This window comes from Odontesthes bonariensis, chromosome 4, assembly GCF_027942865.1.
Source record: "Odontesthes bonariensis isolate fOdoBon6 chromosome 4, fOdoBon6.hap1, whole genome shotgun sequence".
Classification (NCBI taxonomy): domain Eukaryota; kingdom Metazoa; phylum Chordata; class Actinopteri; order Atheriniformes; family Atherinopsidae; genus Odontesthes; species Odontesthes bonariensis.
Genome location: NC_134509.1, coordinates 3,177,767 through 3,198,515, shown reverse-complemented (window position 1 = coordinate 3,198,515; position 20,749 = coordinate 3,177,767). Strand labels below are relative to the sequence as shown.

The 20,749-nt window shown below is 43.2% G+C and overlaps 1 protein-coding gene and 1 non-coding gene across 5 annotated transcripts in view; both read left to right on the top strand.

Moving 5' to 3' along the window:
* The window catches only part of LOC142378229 (uncharacterized), a 60,879-nt gene extending 44,172 nt beyond the window's left edge, over positions 1 to 16,707 (top strand). For 2 of the 4 annotated variants that reach the window (XM_075462501.1, XM_075462504.1), the window contains 7 exons: positions 1,274 to 1,381; positions 2,908 to 3,009; positions 3,123 to 3,261; positions 4,184 to 4,965; positions 5,039 to 5,672; positions 9,470 to 10,070; positions 14,807 to 16,707. In XM_075462501.1, coding sequence (XP_075318616.1) covers positions 1,274 to 1,381; positions 2,908 to 3,009; positions 3,123 to 3,261; positions 4,184 to 4,965; positions 5,039 to 5,672; positions 9,470 to 10,070; positions 14,807 to 14,903 — 2,463 coding nt within the window. In that variant the 3' untranslated portion in view covers positions 14,904 to 16,707. The remainder of the gene's footprint in view (positions 1 to 1,273; positions 1,382 to 2,907; positions 3,010 to 3,122; positions 3,262 to 4,183; positions 4,966 to 5,038; positions 5,673 to 9,469; positions 10,071 to 14,806) is intronic. The other 2 variants (XM_075462502.1, XM_075462503.1) reach the window with 2 other exon arrangements.
* Positions 16,708 to 20,489: 3,782 nt separating this feature from the next.
* Positions 20,490 to 20,575, top strand: LOC142379514 (small nucleolar RNA SNORD60). Its single transcript, XR_012769735.1, has one exon. It is a non-coding gene; the product is annotated as a small nucleolar RNA SNORD60 (small nucleolar RNA).
* The last annotated feature ends 174 nt before the right edge of the window (positions 20,576 to 20,749 follow it).

Here is a 20,749-nt window from a genome sequence, read left to right as displayed (position 1 = left end):
CAGCCAAAATGAACGCTCTGAGATGTAGCCCTCTTGCTCTTAATGCTTTTCAAGTAGTCGCTCTTCATTTCCATTTACCTCCCTTTTTACTCGGGAGGATTCCAAAAGTCCCGTCAGCGGAGATCTCAAAACGTTACGGGCTAATAATAAGTCAGGGTAAAGGAATTATGTCAGGGTAAGTGAAGTGAGTGTCTTACTTTCACTTAGTTCTTGATTAGTTTTAGGATATGTGTCACGTGTTATTTGGAAAAAACTATCAGCAGCGCTGCCTCGGAATAATGATAATTATACAAAAAGTAGGGCTGGGCAACGATTAAAATGTTTAATCTAATTAATCACATGATTTCCCTGATTAATCTCGATTAATCGCATTTTTACGCAGAATCCAAAAATGAATCCAAAAGTAGTGTATAGCCTTTAGCATTTAGTTTTATTTGAAATGTGCTGCCATATGAATGAAAGTGCCATAACATTTGTTGTGCAAACACACTTTTAACATCAGCATCTTTCTGTAGTTTTTATGTAGAAGCCTCGCTCCACTGTCTGTTTCCTTGAATGACTTGCTGCTATCAGTTGTGTGTTTTGCCTTTAAGTGATATTTTAGACTGGAACTACTACGCTGAGAAGACAATTCAACTTGGCTGTAAATGCAGGAGTTTTTTTAAAATTTATTTTGAAATACATGCTTTTATGTTGAAACAAGTAAAAACAGGAAGTAGCGCCGGTTAGCTCCGTTAGCTTCATACCAGTAGCGGTGATGTTAGCTGCTAGTTTATCTTTATTTTATTCCTCCATGCTTCGTGGTGTTTGCTGTAACTGTGTGAATGTGATGCATTCAACAGACTTTTACAATAATAAAACCTGCGTTAATGCGCGATAAAATATTTATCGGCATTAAATAATTAACAAGTTAACGCGATAATAACGAGTTAACTCGCCCAGCCCTAACAAAAGGAGATACTTGTAAGCTTTGGAGGGACTTTTTGTATATTTTAGGAGTATTATGGCAGTTATGCAACAGTTTTTGATAGCTCAGATAATCAAATGTGGGAATGGTTACAGGTCTGTGTCTGATTTAACGTTCTGTCCAGAACAGTCCCCCCCCCCAACATTTTGCTCAAGAGCAGGGTTCAACTTTAGGACCTCCTTGGAAGTGTCTGTGCTGTGTTCTAGAACAGGCCTGCGCTCTGTGTTCTAGAAGAACCCCCCCCCCCCCTCCCGTAGGGACCCTTCTAGAAGCAGAAGCAGTAGTGTTCTGTGTTCTGTGTTCTAGAAGCAGGCAGTAGTGACGTGGCTGGGTGAGTTTCAGCTGCAGTTCTACACCACCCACTTCCTCACCGCGGGATATGATCTAGACACCATTAGCTGCATGACCCCCGAGGTAAGGTCATGACCCCTGACCCCCTCACGTCCTGCCCCCCCCTCTTGTCTGTCAAGGCTCTGCACAGCACAGCTACCCACTGACCTGGATGATGTCATCATGTCCCTCCTGTCTGTCACCTGACCCCCCCGGTGTGAGTCCTGAGCCCCCCATTCTTCATGTACATACCTGTGTTCACACACAGCTGTGTGAAATAACTCTGGGGCTGTGTTTGAAACCGCATACTACATACTACATACTACATACTACATGCTTCCATACTACATACTACATACTACATACTTTCATACTACATACTACATACTTCCATACTGCATACTACATACTGCATACTACATACTGCATACTACATACTACATACTACATACTTTCATACTACATACTACATACTGCATACTACTTACTACATACTTTCATACTACATACTACATACTTCCATACTACATACTACATACTTCCATACTGCATACTACATACTACATACTTCCATACTGCATACTACATACTACATACTGCATACTACATACTACATACTTTCATACTACATACTACATACTTCCATACTACATACTACATACTACATACTTTCATACTACATACTACATACTTCCATACTACATACTACATACTTTCATACTACATACTACATACTTCCATACTTCCATACTGCATACTACATACTTTCATACTACATACTACATACTTCCATACTACATACTACATACTTTCATACTACATACTACATACTACATACTTCCATACTGCATACTACATACTACATACTTTCATACTACATACTACATACTTCCATACTACATACTACATACTTTCATACTACATACTACATACTTCCATACTTCCATACTTCCATACTGCATACTACATACTTTTCATACTACATACTACATACTTCCATTTTCAGCGCTACTAAAGCTAGCCGCAGTGAGCAACGCACTTCCGGTTATTTTCACAAAATAAAATACCCGTTTCGTTTTATCATAGGGAAAGCCATTAGGATACAATTGGTGCTTTTGTTTTGAAAACAGGAAGTGAACCTACCCTCGTTGTAGCTAGCTTGAAACTGCCGTTTTGACAGGAAATGACGATCGGCGACGTCACGTTACGTTGCATCTTGGGTAGTTTGAGTATGAGTAGTAACCTCATGATGCATACCCAACATTTCGGAGAATCTAGTATGCATCCGGGAAAAAGTCAATATGAGTAGTATGAGTAGTATGAGTAGTAGGAGAAGTATGCGGTTTCGAACACAGGGTGTGTTTTAGTGCCATTGAGTGTGCATGTGCGTGTATACTGAAGCAGACACAGCAATATGAAGCCCCAAAGGGGCTGGGGACACGAAACAGGGATTATCCCCGGCAAATCTTTTTTCCTGAAGGTATAACACATGCAGCGCTTGCACACATGTTAAAATAGCATTAAATTATTAACATCGTAAAGGAAAAAACAAAACACCATCGGTGGTCGCGGTGAATTCTTGATGTGACTCGGTGTGCTTTGCATTTAAGGACCTGACGGCCATCGGGGTTATGAAGCCTGGTCATCGGAAGAAGTTAACGTCAGAAATCAGCAAGCTGCCCTCCACCGACTGGCTGCCGGACCACAAACCCGTAAGGATCTCCTGTGGTGATCCAGAACACAAGAGTTCTAGAAGAATTCTACAGCTTTGTAGAAATCTGCACCCATGGTTTGTTATTTCTTGACGCCGCTGTGTCTATTGCAGGCCAACCTGGCAGAGTGGCTGTCCCACCTGGGCCTCAGCCAGTACTACCAGGTTCTGGTGCAGAACGGGTATGAAAACATCGACTTTGTCTCAGACATCAGCCTCGAAGATCTGCAAGAGATTGGCATCACTAAGCTCGGTGAGATTAATCCACATCATTCAGATTGGAAACGAGATTATGCAACATTATAATGAGATGAATACGATTTTTGATATTAATATAAATAGAACGCTGAGTGGTTATATAACACCGATCTATTGTTTAACTTTCTGATGGTAACAAATGTGCAGAGGGCTCTGTAGTGAACCTGCGGATCAGTTTCAGTTTCTGAAATCAATGGGTGCAGTTTGCTGTTTAACTTTTATCTAGTCAGGTTACTAAAGTTCATATAACAAAATGTGATAAGAGTTAATATTCAGAATCCTCTTTGATTTGATTATAATTCCAATCAAATCAAATTTATTTGCAGCACATTTCATGTACAAAACAATTCAAAGATTACTGTAGGCATTTTTTTTTCTGTGTGGTCACTTTGTTTGATTTTATTTATACATTTTTTTTTTCTTATTTTGCTTTTATTTGGTGTCTAAATCAAACATTTAGTTTAAAAAGCTTAATTTTTTCATTTTCCCCGCATCACCAATTATTTCAAATACACAATGTATGTATCAAAAAATCTAAAATCAAATCAAATTTATTTGTAGCACATTTCATGTACAAACAGTTCAAAGTGCTTTACATAAAATAAAAGCATTGCAGCAGGGAGTGGAAGAAGCATTAAAAATACATAAAAGAATATAAAGAGAAACAAATAAAATCATTTAAATGAATTTAAAAACAAGCAACAGTCCAGATTTAAATCCAGATTTAAATGAATACTTGAACTTTTCTAGGCAGTTTAAAGTAGGTTTATTCATCTTTTATGAAGATAAATAATTTCAGCACATGAGTAAATTTTTCCCAAAGGCAGAAATGAAGCACATTGTATCATACATTTTGTGGCTCTGAATACTTCCTTTTTATCTTTCTACCTCATGATAACGCCACTCCATCGCCTCAGGACATCAGAAGAAGATGATGCTGGGAGTAACGAGACTGAAGGAGCTTCAGAGAGGAGAAAGCGGCTCTGAGCCCCCCCGTAGCCCCTCTTCACCTCCACCGAGCCCAGGTGGCGGCGCCCCCTCGGAGCCCCGCAGGGAGGCGAGGAGGCAGAGGGACGGAGCCCCCGGCCCACTGGTCAAGCCTCGCCCGGGTCTCACGCATTCGCAAACGCCACCGTACACACCGACGCAGACCCCGCCGCAAACCCCTCCGTACACCCGCCCCCAGCAGGCGTCCCCCAGGGCCCGGCCGCGTCCCTCCACCCAGGCGTCCGGGGCAGATAAGCCGGTGCCGCTGCTGCGGCTGCCGTGCGAGGAGGAGGAGCGGCAGAGAACTCACAGCCTCATCGGCTCAGAGTCAGACTCCAGGTACGCCACCGTGTGCCGCAGCAGCTCCACGCACACCGCCGTCCCCAACGACGTCACCGTTAACCGCAGCCACTCATCGGTCACCCTGCGCCCCCGGCGGAAAGGTCGGCCCCCGACTCCGCCCAAACGCTCCTGCTCCTCCATCACCGGAGGAGACGGGGAGGCGGAGGCCCAGACGGACGGGCTGTTAGGGCCGCCCGCCTACAGAGAGCGGCGGGCCAGCGACTGCGGGAGCCTGGGAGCCGCTTTACGAGCTCAGGACTCGGGCCTGCAGAGGTCAGAGGGCGCGTCCGGGAGCGTCCGCAGCCTCGCCGCCATGCTGGAAACATCCCTCGTGCCGAAGACTCTGGGAGGCGGCACCAGCTACCTTCAGGTGAGTCTGAGTCATGTTCTCTGAACTCCAAACTTCAGCAGGATTCTTTTTGTAACAATCCTGCGACCCTCAGGTGAGTCCGCCGCTGCTTCGGCGCCAGGCCGGCGCAGGAGGTCTCGGGTCCGAGGACGAAGATGTCGCGAGTCGGCGCAGGACCATCGGTGGACTCGAAGGCCTGCCAGGTGATTGTGCCGAGCAGTTGCCCCGGCAACTGACCCAGCAGCGCCCGGAGCCGCGCCCCCGCTCCATCGTGGTCACCTCGGCAACCGAGAGCGCGGACGGCACAGCGACGCTTCGGAGGAAGCCGCGCCCCCTGGCGCCAGATTCCGACGCACCTGCGTCTGCCGTTGCCATGACAACCGCCTCAGACACCATACGCAGACGACCGCGCAAATCGGAGCAAGCGGAACACGTCCTTCTGAGCAATAATCAGTCAAACTCTCCAGACGGCGGCCGGAACAGCGAGGGCGAGCCGCAGCAGAACGGCGGCGTGGTGCTGCGGCGGAGGCCGGCGTCCGAGGTCTCTGAGAGGACGGACGCCGGCAGAGAGAGCTGCGAGTGGATGGAGGCCAGGAAGTCCCTGAAGCCGCCGGTCTCACCCAAACCGTCCACCGTCACCCTGAGGAAGACGCAGGCTGAGCCTCCCACCCCGACCCGAAGGGTCCCCATCCCCGGGCCGGATAACGCCGAGATGGCACAGAGCCCCGGTGAGACACGCACAGTCACTAAAGTTAGCGTTGTTTTAAAAAATCCTCCACATTCAAGGAATATTCCATTTATTTATTTTTTTACAACTTTATTTATCATTTTTCCAAATTGAAAACATTATTGACATCATTAGTTAAGCATTTCTTACAAAAGTTGTGAACCCGCCCCATCCAGGTGGCTTCGCCACAAACACAAAAACACTCACGTATCAAACGTGCAAACAGAGCACCAAAAGAAGAAAACAAATATACACAAATACAAAAACAGACAGACAGAAAAGACTCAAACCAAAATATGTTGGTCATTATGGTCATAACACCAGAGATGGGGACTCGAGTCACTGTGACTTGGACTCAAGTCGCTGTTTTGATGACTTGTGACTTGACTTGGACTTGGAAGTTAAAGACTCGGCACTTGACTTAACTTGAGACACGATGACTTGAATGACTTGAGTGTTAAGCATCTAGCATAACTTCCAACTTTGTTCGTCATTTGAAGATCCATTCTGACCAGTAAGTGCTCGTCAAATTAGCTAATATTATCCTGTTAGCCTAGCCGGTAGTTAGCTAACGTTAGCTTGATATGATACGGGCTGGACAGGTTGGACACATTGGCCAATGATGTTTACTGACAGTTACTTATATCTTTGTGTTTTCACTTTATTAAGATCAGATTCTGCAGGTAAAATTGCAATAATAAGGTGACTTGCCTAAGAAAAAATTACTTGAGACTTGCACATGTGTGACTTGGTCCCATCTCTGCATAACACCAACATTCTGGACCTCTGGCATAAGAAAAAAGACAAAAGTCCCAACAGTGAGAATATGGGCATCGAGAAGACTAAGACGGCAGTCAAAGAGAAAGAAAGAAAAATAAATACACTAATGCATAAAAACAAGGAGTCAGGTAAAAGGCAGGCTCTTGATATGAGTTATGAGCTGTGACCAGGTTCTGTCATATTTGTCCTCTAACCCTTGTACTGTAAACCTAATTTTTTCCAGAGCCAATCCCAACATCACCTCTCTAATCCAATGAACATAGGCATATCCTTCCAGAGGTCCGTTTCATGAAGCAGGTTTAGTGAAAACTCTGAGTTTATTAACCCTGAAATGAGGGAAACTCTGAGTTTCACAAAGGGAGGTAACTCAACCCAGAGAAAGAGGGGTAACTCTAGCCTGTTTCACAAAGAGAGGTAACTTAAGCTCTCGGTCAGTTACCGTAGTAACAGACTCTCTGAACCTAACCTGGTCGGGACCAGGTTTTACTCAGTGAACCTGGAGTTTCTCTCTGTCTCCGCCCTCTTTCAGACACACACACCATCTGATTTCCTCATTCATTCACTCAGCAGAGCGAGTTCTTCTACTTCTAGAAGTCCATCAGGCACAGCAGGAGGCGACTTTTTTCACCAACATGTCCTTTAGATAACGATCCCGAGGATGAAGGAGCAGCATTACTGCGCAGAGAAATAAATATTCGTCGGTAGATGGTTATCAGACCGCGCATAGATGTTTGCATTTCCAGACAATTATCTTTTTGAGCGGCACCATCAGAATGTGTTGGGACAAAAGAAAAAAAGACATAAAAGACAAATAAATATTTGTATGAATAGGCTTAAAAAAGACATACATAGGCCTATTATATTTTATAAAGGCACTCGTGTCTTGGGGTGGATTCCCTCAGCCACTGGCCCTCCCGTTAGAGGTGGCGGTGCTGGCCACCACCCGTTTTACGGGCATCTGCCTTCTTTCTGTTGGCTCAGTAGAAGTCTGTGTTAGTTTAAATAGGCTTAATTATTTAACAGAACATGATATAGATGAGAAGACATTTATGTGTGAAAACAGCATTATGTTGGGAATAAAACAACTGCACAGTCAAATAGCCACTTAATATTTATTTTACAGTGTAAAACATGATCAAAATGAGGTACCTCCATGCCGAGGTCTCACCTGTTTGAACAATGTTTTTATATTTCATCTTAAACTGCTGCAGAGTGCGCTTCTCCCCCGCAGGATTACACCTAAATGAAATAAATGAATGGGCTACCATTCAAGCAGTTTCCCTGTAATATTATTGTGATTGCAAAGGACTACATTTAAACTTACACTTTTGTGTTGCACTTATTTCTAAAAACGTGTTGAAACTCGCCGTATGAGCGCATTAAGATTTCCAATTCGAGGTTGGTGAAAAACGTAGCCCCTCCTATTCCCCGTTGCCATGGTGACTCGTCGAATCGGGGCTCCATTGATGCGGGATTTTTAAAGCGCTAAACTCAAGGTGAACCTACTCAGAGTTGATTAACCTCACTCAAATCAGCGTTTCAGGAACCAAAAACTCAGGGTTTTCTATCTCAGAGTAGATCAACTCAGAGATCAGGAACAGACTCAGAGATTGTTGAACCTGCTTTGTGAAACGGACCCCGGGTGTCTTCTGGTATTATTTCTCCAACCTCTCCTTCACATGCTGCCTTGATTTTGTCCCATGCATGAGGGCAGCTATCCAGAATTAATGCATATATTTTCCACTTTTAGAGTGGGGTTGTGTGAAGTACTTCTGAGCAGCCAGAGTTTTCCCTTCAGCAGACAGCGGTCAGAGCGTCATTCTGATGGGAGAGCCAAGCTAACCAAGCTAACCGCTGCCCTGAATGGGAGGAACAGAAGAACGATTTCTTGTTAAGATTCAATTTTCAAACTTGTTAGCCGACCAAAGCCACTCACATAAAAACTATTTCACAGCAGCTCAGGCAAACATCCCACTGTGGATTTTTACACCACATCACTTCAGACCGGGCCTGAGCTACAACGTGGACATTGTACAGTCAAGAAAAATCTTGTGACAAAGTAATTAACCGTCTGATCAAATCAAATCAAATCAAATTTATTTGTAGCACATTTCATGTACAGAACAGTTCAAAGTGCTTCACATAAAATAAAAGCATTGCAGCAGGGAGTGGAAGAAGCATTAGAAATACATAAAAGAATATAAAGAGAAACAAATAAAATCATTTAAATGATTTCAAAAACAAGCAACAGTCCAGATAAGTTCAAAGATATTTCATGCATAGAGAGAACAGAAATGTCTGAAATGTTTTTAACCTGGATTTAAAAATGTCTCCATTTGGTGAAAGTTTAATCTCCACTGGCAGTTTGTTCCACTTGTTTGCAGCATAACAGCTAAATGCTGCTTCTCCATGTTTAGTCTGGACTCTGGACTGGACCAGCTGACCTGAGTCCTTGGATCTAAGAGCTCTGCTGGCTTTATATTCTCTGAACAGATCACAGATGTAAACCATCAGCAGGCTTTTAAAATCTATTCTGTGACTGACTGGAAGCCAGAGTAAAGATTTTAATTGGCTAATTACACTGGAAAAAATGCCCCTCCAAAAATAAGTAAGAAAAACAACAAATAAAAGACGTTTTTGCTTGAAATAAGCAAAAAAATCTGCCAATGGAACTAGTGAAAATCGGCTTGTCCAGATTTCTTGAAATAAGATGTGATATTTAGGACTTTTGAGTTAAAAGTGATCTTGAAATTAGCTTAAAAACCTCTTCAAATGTAAAAAAAAAAGCTTGTTTCATGTGATATGTGACTCAAAACAATTTGTTTTCAAGACTTTTTCATTTAACAAGATATTCCAGATGTATTGTCTTCAAACAAGTCCCTATATCTGTCTTATATTAAGTGTAATGAGATATTTTGACTAGAAATGAGACAAATATACTTGGTAAGACTTTGATCTTTTTTTCCAGTGTATGCTTAAGGAAACTGACATTATTATTCTCTGTGATTCTCTGACCAGAGCCAAAACGCGTCCCTCCTCCTGTCTCCCCAAAACCACGAGGGCCTCCAACTGCACCCAAACCAGGCAAAGCAATGGTGGCTTCAGCCACCATGAGCCCTGCAGCCACCAGCCCAACGACGGTCAGCCCCTCCCCAGCCTCAAAGCCCTCCTCTCCACCATCTATCGCCCCTCTTCCAGCCCCCGACACCCCTTCTGCTCCCTCACTCTCCCCGGGACTCCCTCTAGCTTCCCCCTCTCCGGCCCAGAGTCCCTCCACCCCCTCGCCACACCCCGTCAAACCTCCCCGCTCCTCCATCGCCGGCCTCTCCATCGACCTGCTGGGAGGACGGGAGGCGGAGGACGAAGAAGAGAGGCGGAGAGAGGAGGAGGAGGAGGAGAGGAGAAAAGAGTGGGAGCACAGGAAGCAAGCAGAAAGGGGAAAAGAGAGGAAGAAAGCCGAGAATGGGAACCAGAGGGAGCTGGAGAAGAAGCCTCCGAGGAGAGAAGACGCCTCCGAGGAGACGGAGAGCCGAGCAGAGGAGGCGGAGCTTCATTGTTTTGAAGAGACCGCTGCCTCTCTGACAACATCTCTGCAGGCTGTGGAGGAAAGGCAGAATGAGTGAGTATCCCTGAAGTAAACCTAAGATTTTACCACACGTTGTTTATTCATATCAAAAAACATCTTCAAAGGACCACTTGTTTAGCCTGGCTGACGCGTCCACATCTGGATGAGATGGTGGTCTGGGAACTAGGTGTGCATTTTCTCGTATTTGAGGCGTGGTTTACGAATGCCTAGAGCCGTTTATTGGGCGCTACCAATGTCTATCAAATGGCGTCTGGTTCTTCCCATGCTGCTTTGCGCGCGATTCATAGCCAATTGTATCACTTATACCAGATGACGTATGTAGAGCGACAGAAATTCGACGAGGAAGAAGGCAATGGCTGTGTTCGAAACCGCCTACTACATACTGCATACTCATCGATCAGACAGTATGCAGAGCGTTTACCCACAATGCATTTTGCTCCTGCCCGAGCCGAAATCAGCCGGCCTGAAGCTGATTTCCCTTAAGCTCTAAACTCTGTAAACTTTAGCAACATTTGAAACATTTTCAGGAGAGAAAGTAGTCGTTTAGATCCCCAACGTGTTGAAAATCTGACAAAATACCGGCTGTTTACAATTTTGTTCCCACGAATTCGGCGCTACTAAAGCTAGCCGCAGTGAGCAACGCACTTCCTGTTATTTTCACAAAATGAAATACCCGTTGCCTTTAATCATAGGGAAAGCCATTACCATACAATTGGTGCTTTTGTTTTGAAAACAGGAAGTGAACCTACCCTCGTTGTAGCTAGCTTGAAACTGCCGTTTTGACAGGAAATGACGATCGGCGACGTCACGTTACGTTGCATCTTGGGTAGTTTGAGTATGAGTAGTAACCTCATGATGCATACCCAACATTTCAGAGAATCTAGTATGCATCCGGGAACTTAAAAAAGTTTAAGTTAGTATGAGTAGTAGGAGAAGTATGCGGTTTCGAACACAGCCAATGAAATCTTTCAACGCCAAACGTTGCTCTTTTTTAAAAGTAAACTTGCGTTCTAAGCTACTTAAAACACTTTCTAAGGCTGCATCGAACGGTAACGTTGTGTCCGCTGCCATGTTGGATTAACACTCTACAACAGGGGTCTCCAACCTTTTTCCCTCCGAGAGCTACTTTAACAAAATAAAAATGGCCGAGAGCTACTCGTGTTTTGTAACATTTATTATCATCGCTCATTTTGAACAAAGAAACTCAATAAGCCTTCTTTTCCTGAACATTTACAATATGTTACTGTCCACATCTCACATTCTGTATTAAAACATCAAAAATAAAGAACAAAAATTGCATTCACAATAAAAACCATTGAGTTCAGTTCAATATTGAGCAGTGAAGGTGTGTGAGTGTGAATGTGTTCAGAAGTTCAGCCTTTTTAGCCAGTGAGATGACTGACACTGCAAGGAGTCAACAAGAGAGGTGTATGCTGGAGTGTATCCACTTAAGTTCACTCTTATGGAGTCATTTAAATGTTCATCACTCAGTCTCGTTCTGAGCTTTGATTTCACGACATTCATGTCAGAAAAAGCTGACTCACTGAGGTATGTAGACCCAAACAAAGCAGACATTTTCAGAGCTGCTTGGTGAAGATTTTCATAATTATCTGGCTCTACCAAGCTCCAGAAATGCTGTGAATGCTGCTGAGACTTTAACTGCACATTGTTTTGAAGGTTTAAAACCTCCATTTCCATAGGATCAACACAGAAAAGTTCAGCCATCTGTCCTGAAATCTCACTTATGTCCACATTCATGAAAGGGTTGGCCATAAATGTCACACAGGGCTCAAGTTTCTCAAAGTCACTGAATCTGTCAGCAAACTCCTGTCCAAGCCTTGATAAGAGGTCAGGCTTCACCTGTACTGACTGTCCAGCATCTTTGAGATAGAGGGGAAGTGCTGAAATCTGCTGCTTTTCACTTGCTGAATGTACAATGAGAGTTTTGCACTGAACGCCTTGACAGCACTGATCATGTCACATATATTTTTACCTTTGCAACTGTAGGTTCAGGTGGTTAATTTTCTCATTTACATCGGTCAGCCAACTCGAAAGACTGTTCGCTGGGCGCAGCCATTGTTTACCTCTCACTGAAACATAGCACCTCTGTCGTCACTAGGTAGCCCGGCCTCCGACCCCGCTCCTCACGATTTGATTGGCCCGATTAAGTTTCGATTTTCAGCCTCGCAAAACGACCACAAGTGACTACACCAGCCCGGGAGCAAATTCAAATTGCGGTCGCTAAGGGCGTCTAGATTTCTAGGCTACCTTCTCACATCACCACTGACTGGCATAACTATTGGGAGTGTTGGAAGGGGCGGGACACTGTGAATTTTGATTGGACACAAATTTAAGTAGATTTGCCGAGAGACCAATCAAGTTTTATGATTCATCGGCCCTTTGGCGAGCTACTTGGAAAGGGGTGGCGAGCTACTGGTAGCTCGCGAGCGACGCGTTGGAGACCCATGCTCTACAAGCTTCGGTGTCGCACATAGACGTCGTCATCGTCTTGCTGCCCCCCCCCGTTCTGTGATTGGTTCCCTAACTCAGGCACAAATAAGGGCGGTGGTTTCCAGGCTGCCTTTGCAGTGTGAATGAAATCGCGCGCAAAGCAGCATGGGAATTCCCAGGCTACCACTTGTTGGTATCCAGATTGATTATGAAAGTTAAGTTTTATATAGGCAATATGGAGCTGCAAAATGAGAAGAGTCAGTGTTATAGTAATGTACAGATGATATGTAGTTTAGAAGAAACATCTAAAAACTTTAGGAAAAAGGCTCACTCACTGTCTTTCTGAGACGATCAACACTCACAGACTGCAGTCAGGATGTTGAAGCCCAGCCCAGCTGTCTCTACAGTTAATTACATTACATTACACTTAGCTGACGCTTTTTATCCAAAGTGACTAACAGCTATTTAGATACAGGGTATTGGTTACAGCCCCTGGAGCAATGTGGGGTTAGGTGCCTTGCTCAAGGGCACTTCAGCCATGGATAGAGGTGTAGGGAGAGGTAATGGTGGGATTTGAACTTGCAACCCTCTGATCTTAAGTCCACCTCCCTAACCACTAGGCCACGGCTAGTGCACTCACCAATATCAAAGAAGCTTACTAGGGCTAGGCGAGTTAACTCGTTATTATTGCGTTAACTCGCTAATTATTTACGTCGATAAATATTTTATCGTGCATTAACGCAGGTTTTATTATTTATTTTATTATTGTAAAAGTCTGTTGCTCACAGGCTTTTATTTAGTGAAATACCAAAAGCGACACGTTTTGATGTCACCAGTCACCAGTTTTGATGGATGCAACAAACTTTTTATTCATAGTCGATGCCGATCCATTGCAGGTGCTGTATTTGAATAAAATGTAAAGCCTTTAAACTAGGGCTGGGCGAGTTAACTCGTTATTATCGCATTAACTCGTTAATTATTTAACGTCGATAAATATTTTATTGTGCATTAGCGCAGTTTTTATTTATTTATTTAAAAAAAAAAATTATTTAAAAAAATATGTTTTTATTTGGGGCTTTTGTGCCTTTAATGGAAAGTTCAGAGAGACAGGAAGGAGGGGGCAGAGAGAGGGGGAACAACACACAGCACAGGGCCGTCCGATGTTGGACTCGAACCGGGCCCAGCTGCAGCGAGGACTATAGCCTCTGTACATGGGGCGCCTGCTCAGCCCACTACGCCACGGACCACCCCTGTTTTATTATTTATTTTATTATTGTAAAAGTCTGTTGCTCACAGGCTTTTATTTTGAAACCGGAAAAGAAAGTAATCTGCAGATCCACCAAACACGGAGAAGGGTACGGAACTTTTACTCGGCCATTTTCATTTTAAAGTTCTTCCAGACGGCGGAGTCGACAGAACCAAAGTCATCTGTAAACACAGCCAAGTTGAATTGTCTTCTCAGCGTAGTAGTTCCAGTCTAAAATATCACTTAAAGGCAAAACACACAACTGATAGCAGCAAGTCATTCAAGGAAACAGACAGTGGAGCGAGGCTTCTACATAAACACTACAGAAAGATGCTGATGTTAAAAGTGTGTTTGCACAACAAATGTTATGGCACTTTCATTCATATGGCAGCACATTTAAAATAAAGCTAAATGCTAAAAGCTATACACTACTTTTGGATTCATTTTTGGATTTTGCGTACAAATGCGATTAATCGTGATTAATCAGGGAAATCATGCGATTAATTAGATTAAACATTTTAATCGTTGCCCAGCCCTAGTTTATTTATTTATTTTTTATCAAAAAGAGAGTCTTACATAAAATGTAGAAGTAAACCCACAGAACTAGAAGTATACCTCCTTAAAGTTCTGTATTTTGGGTTTGCACCGCATTCTCCTCAGAACATCTCGAGGGGATTTAACCAGATTTCTCACAAATATTCATTTCGATAAATCGATTAGACTGCGGTGGTCAAAGGTCACGATCACTGTCACAAAACATTTCTGTTAGTTGTACAGTTTTTTGGTCACAATTCCAAAACATTTTGGATTCTGCGTACAAATGCGATTAATCGTGATTAATCAGGGAAATTATGTGATTAATTAGATTAAAAAATTTAAGCGTTGCCCAGCCCTAAAGTTTAGTAATTAACTGGTTGCTGCCCTGGAGTGTTTAGAAAATTGTAATTTTCTCAGCAGCCTCACAATCATAATATATTTCTAGTTTTAGCGGGAACTCAACCACATCTCATGACGCCTTTATTGTACGACTGCTTCAGTAGATATTTATCTTCCCTTTTTTTCCAACTTGCAGCTCTCTGTCCAACAAAAAAGCAGCGGTCTCCATCCTGGATGACATCGGCAGCATGTTCGACGACTTGGCGGATCAACTGGATGCAATGCTCGACTGATCTCCTGCCCGCATTGCATTTGCAACAAGCTCCTCCCCTCTCCCCCCCTTCCCCGTCATGTGTTGGTGTAAGAAGAAAACTCTCCCGGGGCCCGACGCCGGTGTTCAGAGGGCGAGTGTTTGAGCGTGAGCGCTTCCTAAGTAGCTTCGTACAGAACTGAGCAGGGAGCCCTCTTTGTCTGGTGCAGTAGCTCTAGCTCTTCCTCCTGATGCGAGGAGGCCGCTCCCACACAACCTCTGACCTCTGCAGCCCAGCACGTGCACGCCGCCCGGCCTCGGACGGCTGCGTGGTCCGAGAAGCACAATCGTTTTACTCCTCCTTTTATCTCTACAGACTCTGGGCTAGGACAGACGAGCTAATTCAGTCTGACGTAGAGACAGACAAAACGCGCATATTGCTTGCTTAACTGAGCACAATAATCGTCTGACAGGCGGATAGATAGCTAGCTAGACAGACGAGATGGCGTGTGGATCAGACACCAGAGAGAATTTTTAAAAGCACATGGAAAGACAGGCCGCTTTCTGAGTCTGTCTCCCTCCTACAATGTCAAAAAGGATGCATTTTCCAGATGAATTGTAGCCTCCATGTCTCCTCTGCATGAGTGGAGGATTGTGATTAGCTGGACTTCCTGACCTGTGTGTTGTCTCTGTTCATATTGTTGTTGTTGTTATTGTTGGCGCTGTTGTTGCTACGAGTGTTTGTAATCCCCTCTGACGCTCATGTCATCGTCATCCCACTCGTGCGGTAGTCATTCTGAAGATCGGACCAACTATATAGATGTTGGTGTCCAGGAATTTCCAGACGCTCTCTCACATAAAACAAACACACACGTAAATGCGCATTACAGTGGTTCAAATGTTGCTGGTGTTCTGCTGTTGTTGGTGTTTTGCTCCATCTGTGGAGGTTTGCTTGGAAATGATTCTGTCCACACGTAATACATGACAAATACCGAGACAGATATACACACACAAACATCCACATGCAAAAACACATATTAGCAAACACATCCATGTGGTATATCCTTTTGTCCTGCTGCAGTGAACAGTGTTTTCAAAAGATACAATTCAATGCTTTATGTAGCACATCCAGTATACATAAACAAATAGTTTATAATATACCTGGGTATATGAACTGTTAGAGCTCCCTCTAGTGTCGGTTAGTGGAACTGCCTTTAATCTACCCGCCTCTGAGCCCCAGTTTTTATCTCCTTTTGTGTGTTTTTGTTAACTCTGCAAATCTCTGTGCCTTCGTAGTGTTCTTCATATGTTTTCTTTTTTTCATGTCTACTCCAAAATGTTTAATGGTTTTAATGGTCTCTTACAACCTTTGTGTGTCTGTGATGTCAAAAGTGGCTTCTAAGTTGAGTTGTGAGTCCTATATGATCCTTAAAATCAGCCCCCCTGTCTGCAACCTCTTGTAACCATCAAAAAGGCTTGTATGAGCTCATTTAGGTCCCCCTGTAAGCTGTAATAAGTCGGTTCCCCTCTTACCTAATACGCCCTGTGAGCCAGACAGAGGATCAACCACCAGTTTTCATCCCAGTGAAGAGTTCACCTGTATTTTTATGCTCTTTGAAAACAAATATATATTTGAGAGACAGATAGTTCTATGTGAATAATAATAATAATGAAGATGGGTCTAAACGTTGAACTGAGGTGAGCTAATTGAGCCTGTAGATTTATGGTTGCGTTCTGGATGTGTTGTGATGGCTGTTGTGCCCTCGATTGGGTTTAGGTTGTGTTTCTGCTGTGACAATGCATTCCTGTACAGCTGTGATCAGAATAAATGTATAAATTAAACCTGACATTACTCTTTAAATGTGTTTTTTTTTAGGGCTGGGCGAGTTAACTCGTTATTATCGCGTTAACTTGTTAATTGTTTAACGTCGATAAATATTTTATCGCGCATTAACGCATGTTTTATTATTCATTTTATTTTGTAAAAGTCTGTTGCTCACAGGCTTTTATTTTGTAAAAGTCTGCTGCTGTCTGCTGTGGAACAGGAAAAGAAAGTAATCGGCGGATCCACCAAACATGGAGAAGGGTACGGAACTTTTACTCGGCCATTTTCATGTTAAAGTTCTTCCAGACGGCGGAGTCGACAGAACCAAAGTCATCTGTAAACACTGCCAAGTTGAATTGTCTTCTCAGCGTAGTAGTTCCAGTCTAAAATATCACTTAAAGGCAAAACACACAACTGATAGCAGCAAGTCATTCAAGGAAACAGACAGTGGAGCGAGGCTTCTACATAAAACTACAGAAAGATGCTGATGTTAAAAGTGTGTTTGCACAACAAATGTTATGGCACTTTCATTCATATGGCAGCACATTTAAAATAAAACTAAATGCTAAAGGCTACATTATTAGAGACCCCAAATTTGGTTTTACAGTAGAAATGCAGGAATAAAGCACACGAAGAAGAAAAACGTCTGCATAGCAACCAACTCTTTTATAAGAGCTTCCGGTAGAACTTCGTTAGTAAGATACCTACAAGCATAAACAAATTGCAAAGGTTCTGCCTCGAATGATTCTTTTCTAACATGTTGAATTATCATTAAGGTGACCCAAATACGCTTTAAATATACCAGGCTCCTCGTGATTTGTCAGTTGACTGCCATACGTAATATGCATGATGAACTGTTTTAACATACAGTAGGTTTACATTCAATTTTTCTCCTATTAAATATATTCAGTTAAATGTTCTGTTCACTTTTCTAATTGAAATGCTGTCACGAAAGTGACTCAAAATAATAATAATAATAATAAAAAACGCTCCGACATTCAAAAGGAAAGTTTTAATCTTTTGTAACTACAACTCCCATGATGCCTTCGTGGCGGTTTCCGCATGAAAAGAGACTCATGGGAAATGTTGCTGCTACATGCTAACAAAAAAAAATCGTTTTCTCTTTCAACTGACAACAAACTAAAACGACGTTCAGGTAGTATTACAATTCATGAGTGGAAATCTAACAGCTAATAAGATATAGCAAACGAGGCAGCAGCTTATTTGTCTTCCAGAGAGTCCAACAAATGATTTTGTAGCTAACAAGCTAGCCACAAGCGGGGGGAGGGACTTCCGGTTTCCGTTGGACGGAAGCCGTGAAGTTAACCCCCTCTGGTGAGAACTGTCCTTTTTCTCAAAAAATCTTTTTCTCTTTCAACTGACAACAAACTAAAACGATGTTCAGGTAGTATTACAATATTTGAGTGGAAATCTAACAGCTAATAAGATATAGCAAACGAGGCAGCAGCTTATTTGTCTTCCAGAGAGTCCAACAAATGATTTTGTAGCTAACCAGCTAGCCACAGGCGGTGGGGAGGGACTTCCGGTTGCCGTTGGACGGAAGCCGTGAAGTTAACCGCCTCTGGTGTCAGAGCACTGTCCTTTTTCTCGCAGTCAGGCAAGGCAACAGGACGTCACTCCTGCTGCTCTGAGCCAACAGACCTTCAAGCCTTTAGTAATGATGGTCTTTAGAAAAAAGGCAAAAACTCTTCGAGTGATGAGAGAACCGCCACCAACAAGGAATGAAACAAGTGAGTGCGATGTTCACACGTGGAGAGCTGCAAGTTTTGTTCACTCGAGTTTCCGCGAGACACGTGGCCGGCCTGCTAACAGTTTCAATAATGGGCCCGTGGAAGTAGAGAAATACGATTAGCTGTTATATCATAATTGCATTTACTCAATAATAATATTATTGACGATAATTTCACTTTAGCGCGACTTAATCCTACTTTTGAGTCTGGAGCCGAGTAGTTCGCATCATGTTCCCCTTCCAGTGTTCATTTCTCCTGTTTTTACCATGGTGACTGAAACCTTATTAACGTAACATTTAACCTGGGAGTACATCTCATCGAGAACAAAGGCTTAATTTGCCCTGACCCAGAGGGCAGCGTTGGTCATCAGAGTAATTGAACAGAAAGAACAGACCTCATGATGCTGTTTAGTCATTTTTATCAGGAGCCAATAATCATATAAATCTATTCCGTTTATTATATCTAATATGATAATCAGTCACATCGTGTTATTGTGCAATGCACCATTTTATTTTATTTTTAATATATATAAATTGGGATCGTGTGATTTAATCAACTTAAGGAAGCATCAGAGAGGGGGAGGGGCGCTCGGATCCAAAGAACTGAGGCTGGTTTCTTTGAAAATAACACGTTTTAGAATATGTGCGACTAAGAAAGTCCCCACAGTCTTTCCTCTTTAGGAGGCTGGGATATGACGTATGGAAAACAATGCTGAGAATACATGGCTTTATTGTCAAACCCGAGGTTTGTTTTGTATGTGGCTCAATGAACGAAGTACTCGCGGGTCTCAAAATGCAGAGATGACTTGCAAAATGCCCCCTTAAACATATCGAATTTCACTCTTTGGCAGACCACCTATTATCAGAAGACTAATTTAGTTTTTCTTATCAGCCTCTTGGCAACTGATCTCGCACTTAAAGGCAAAAACATGGTTTAAATTTAGTTTCTCTTCTTCCTTCACAGCCACAGGTTGGATGATGTGAGACGGAAGACTTCAATCCAAAGACACCGCGGTTGGAGAGGAAAGCCGATGTGGAACAGCGGGGTGAGTTCTTCCCTATATTGGCCTGTGAGCTGGTTTCTGCCTGTGATGAACAAACCTACCAAAACTTTTCTGACACCTACTATGAGAGCATCAGCTCCTGATTCAGACTTTATTCTGAGGCCACATTAATGTTGTATCAACAGTCTTCAAACACGTCGCTCTCTGTAACTTTCTTGTAAAATTGTCCCTTTACAGGTAAAAATGAGCCTGAAAACAAGACGGCTATCTGGGTGAAGTTCTTCCCTTTAAGATGGTCTGATGGGTTTAAGAGCAGGTGAGTCTGTAACTGCTGCTGCCTCAGCCAGTTTCTGCCTGTGATGAACAAACCTACCAAAACTTTTCTGACACCTACTATGAGAGCATCAGCTCCTGATTCAGACTTTATTCTGAGGCCACATTAAAGCAATACTATGTAACATTTCTACCTTAACATAACAGCTTGAAAAAAATTGCGCAGCTAGAATGAGTTTTAATATTACGATGGGCCTGTCTCCTATGCCCTTCGGGGGTCTGAGTTGGAAAAACTGCGTTATGTAACTTTGCAGGACCGGCCCGGGAGCTGAGCGGAAGTACTTTGACTTGCTTTCTGGCACACCTACCGCAAAAACAAATGGACCCCTCTCACGCTCCCAGGTATAAGGCTAAGCTAGCGAAACATCTTCAGTACGATCATCATGGCAGAGGCACCGAAGAAACTGAAGAAGACGTTGACTGATGAAGCAAGGAAGAGAAAGAGATTTATGACAGTGTAACTGTACATTACCTCCAAGCCTGTAGGGGGAGCTCCATAATGGGCTTTTTGAGAAGTTACATAGTATTGCTTTAATGTTGTATCAGTACAGTCTTCAAACACGTCGCTCTCTGTAACTTCCTTGTAAAATTGTCCCTTTACAGGTGAGAATGAGCCTGAAAACAACACCACTATCTGGGTGAAGATCTTCCCTTTCAGATGGTCCAAAGGGTTTAAGAGCAGGTGAGTCTGTAACTGCTGCTGCCTCAGCCAGTTTTAGCCTGTGATGATCAAACCTACCAAAACTTTTCTGACACCTACTATGAGAGCTTCGGCTCCTGATTCAGACTTTATTCTGAGGCTCCTGCAGTTGTGCACGTGCAACGCTGGTCTTGTTTTGGTGCGACTCGTGTCTGAGCTCCTCTCTGTTTGCAGGTTGGACTCAACAAAGATGTCCGTCCTCTTCAGGGTGTGCAGTGATTGTACTTCAGTGGTAAGTTCATATTTTTCTGGCAAGTCTTTACTTTCAGCTCCTGGT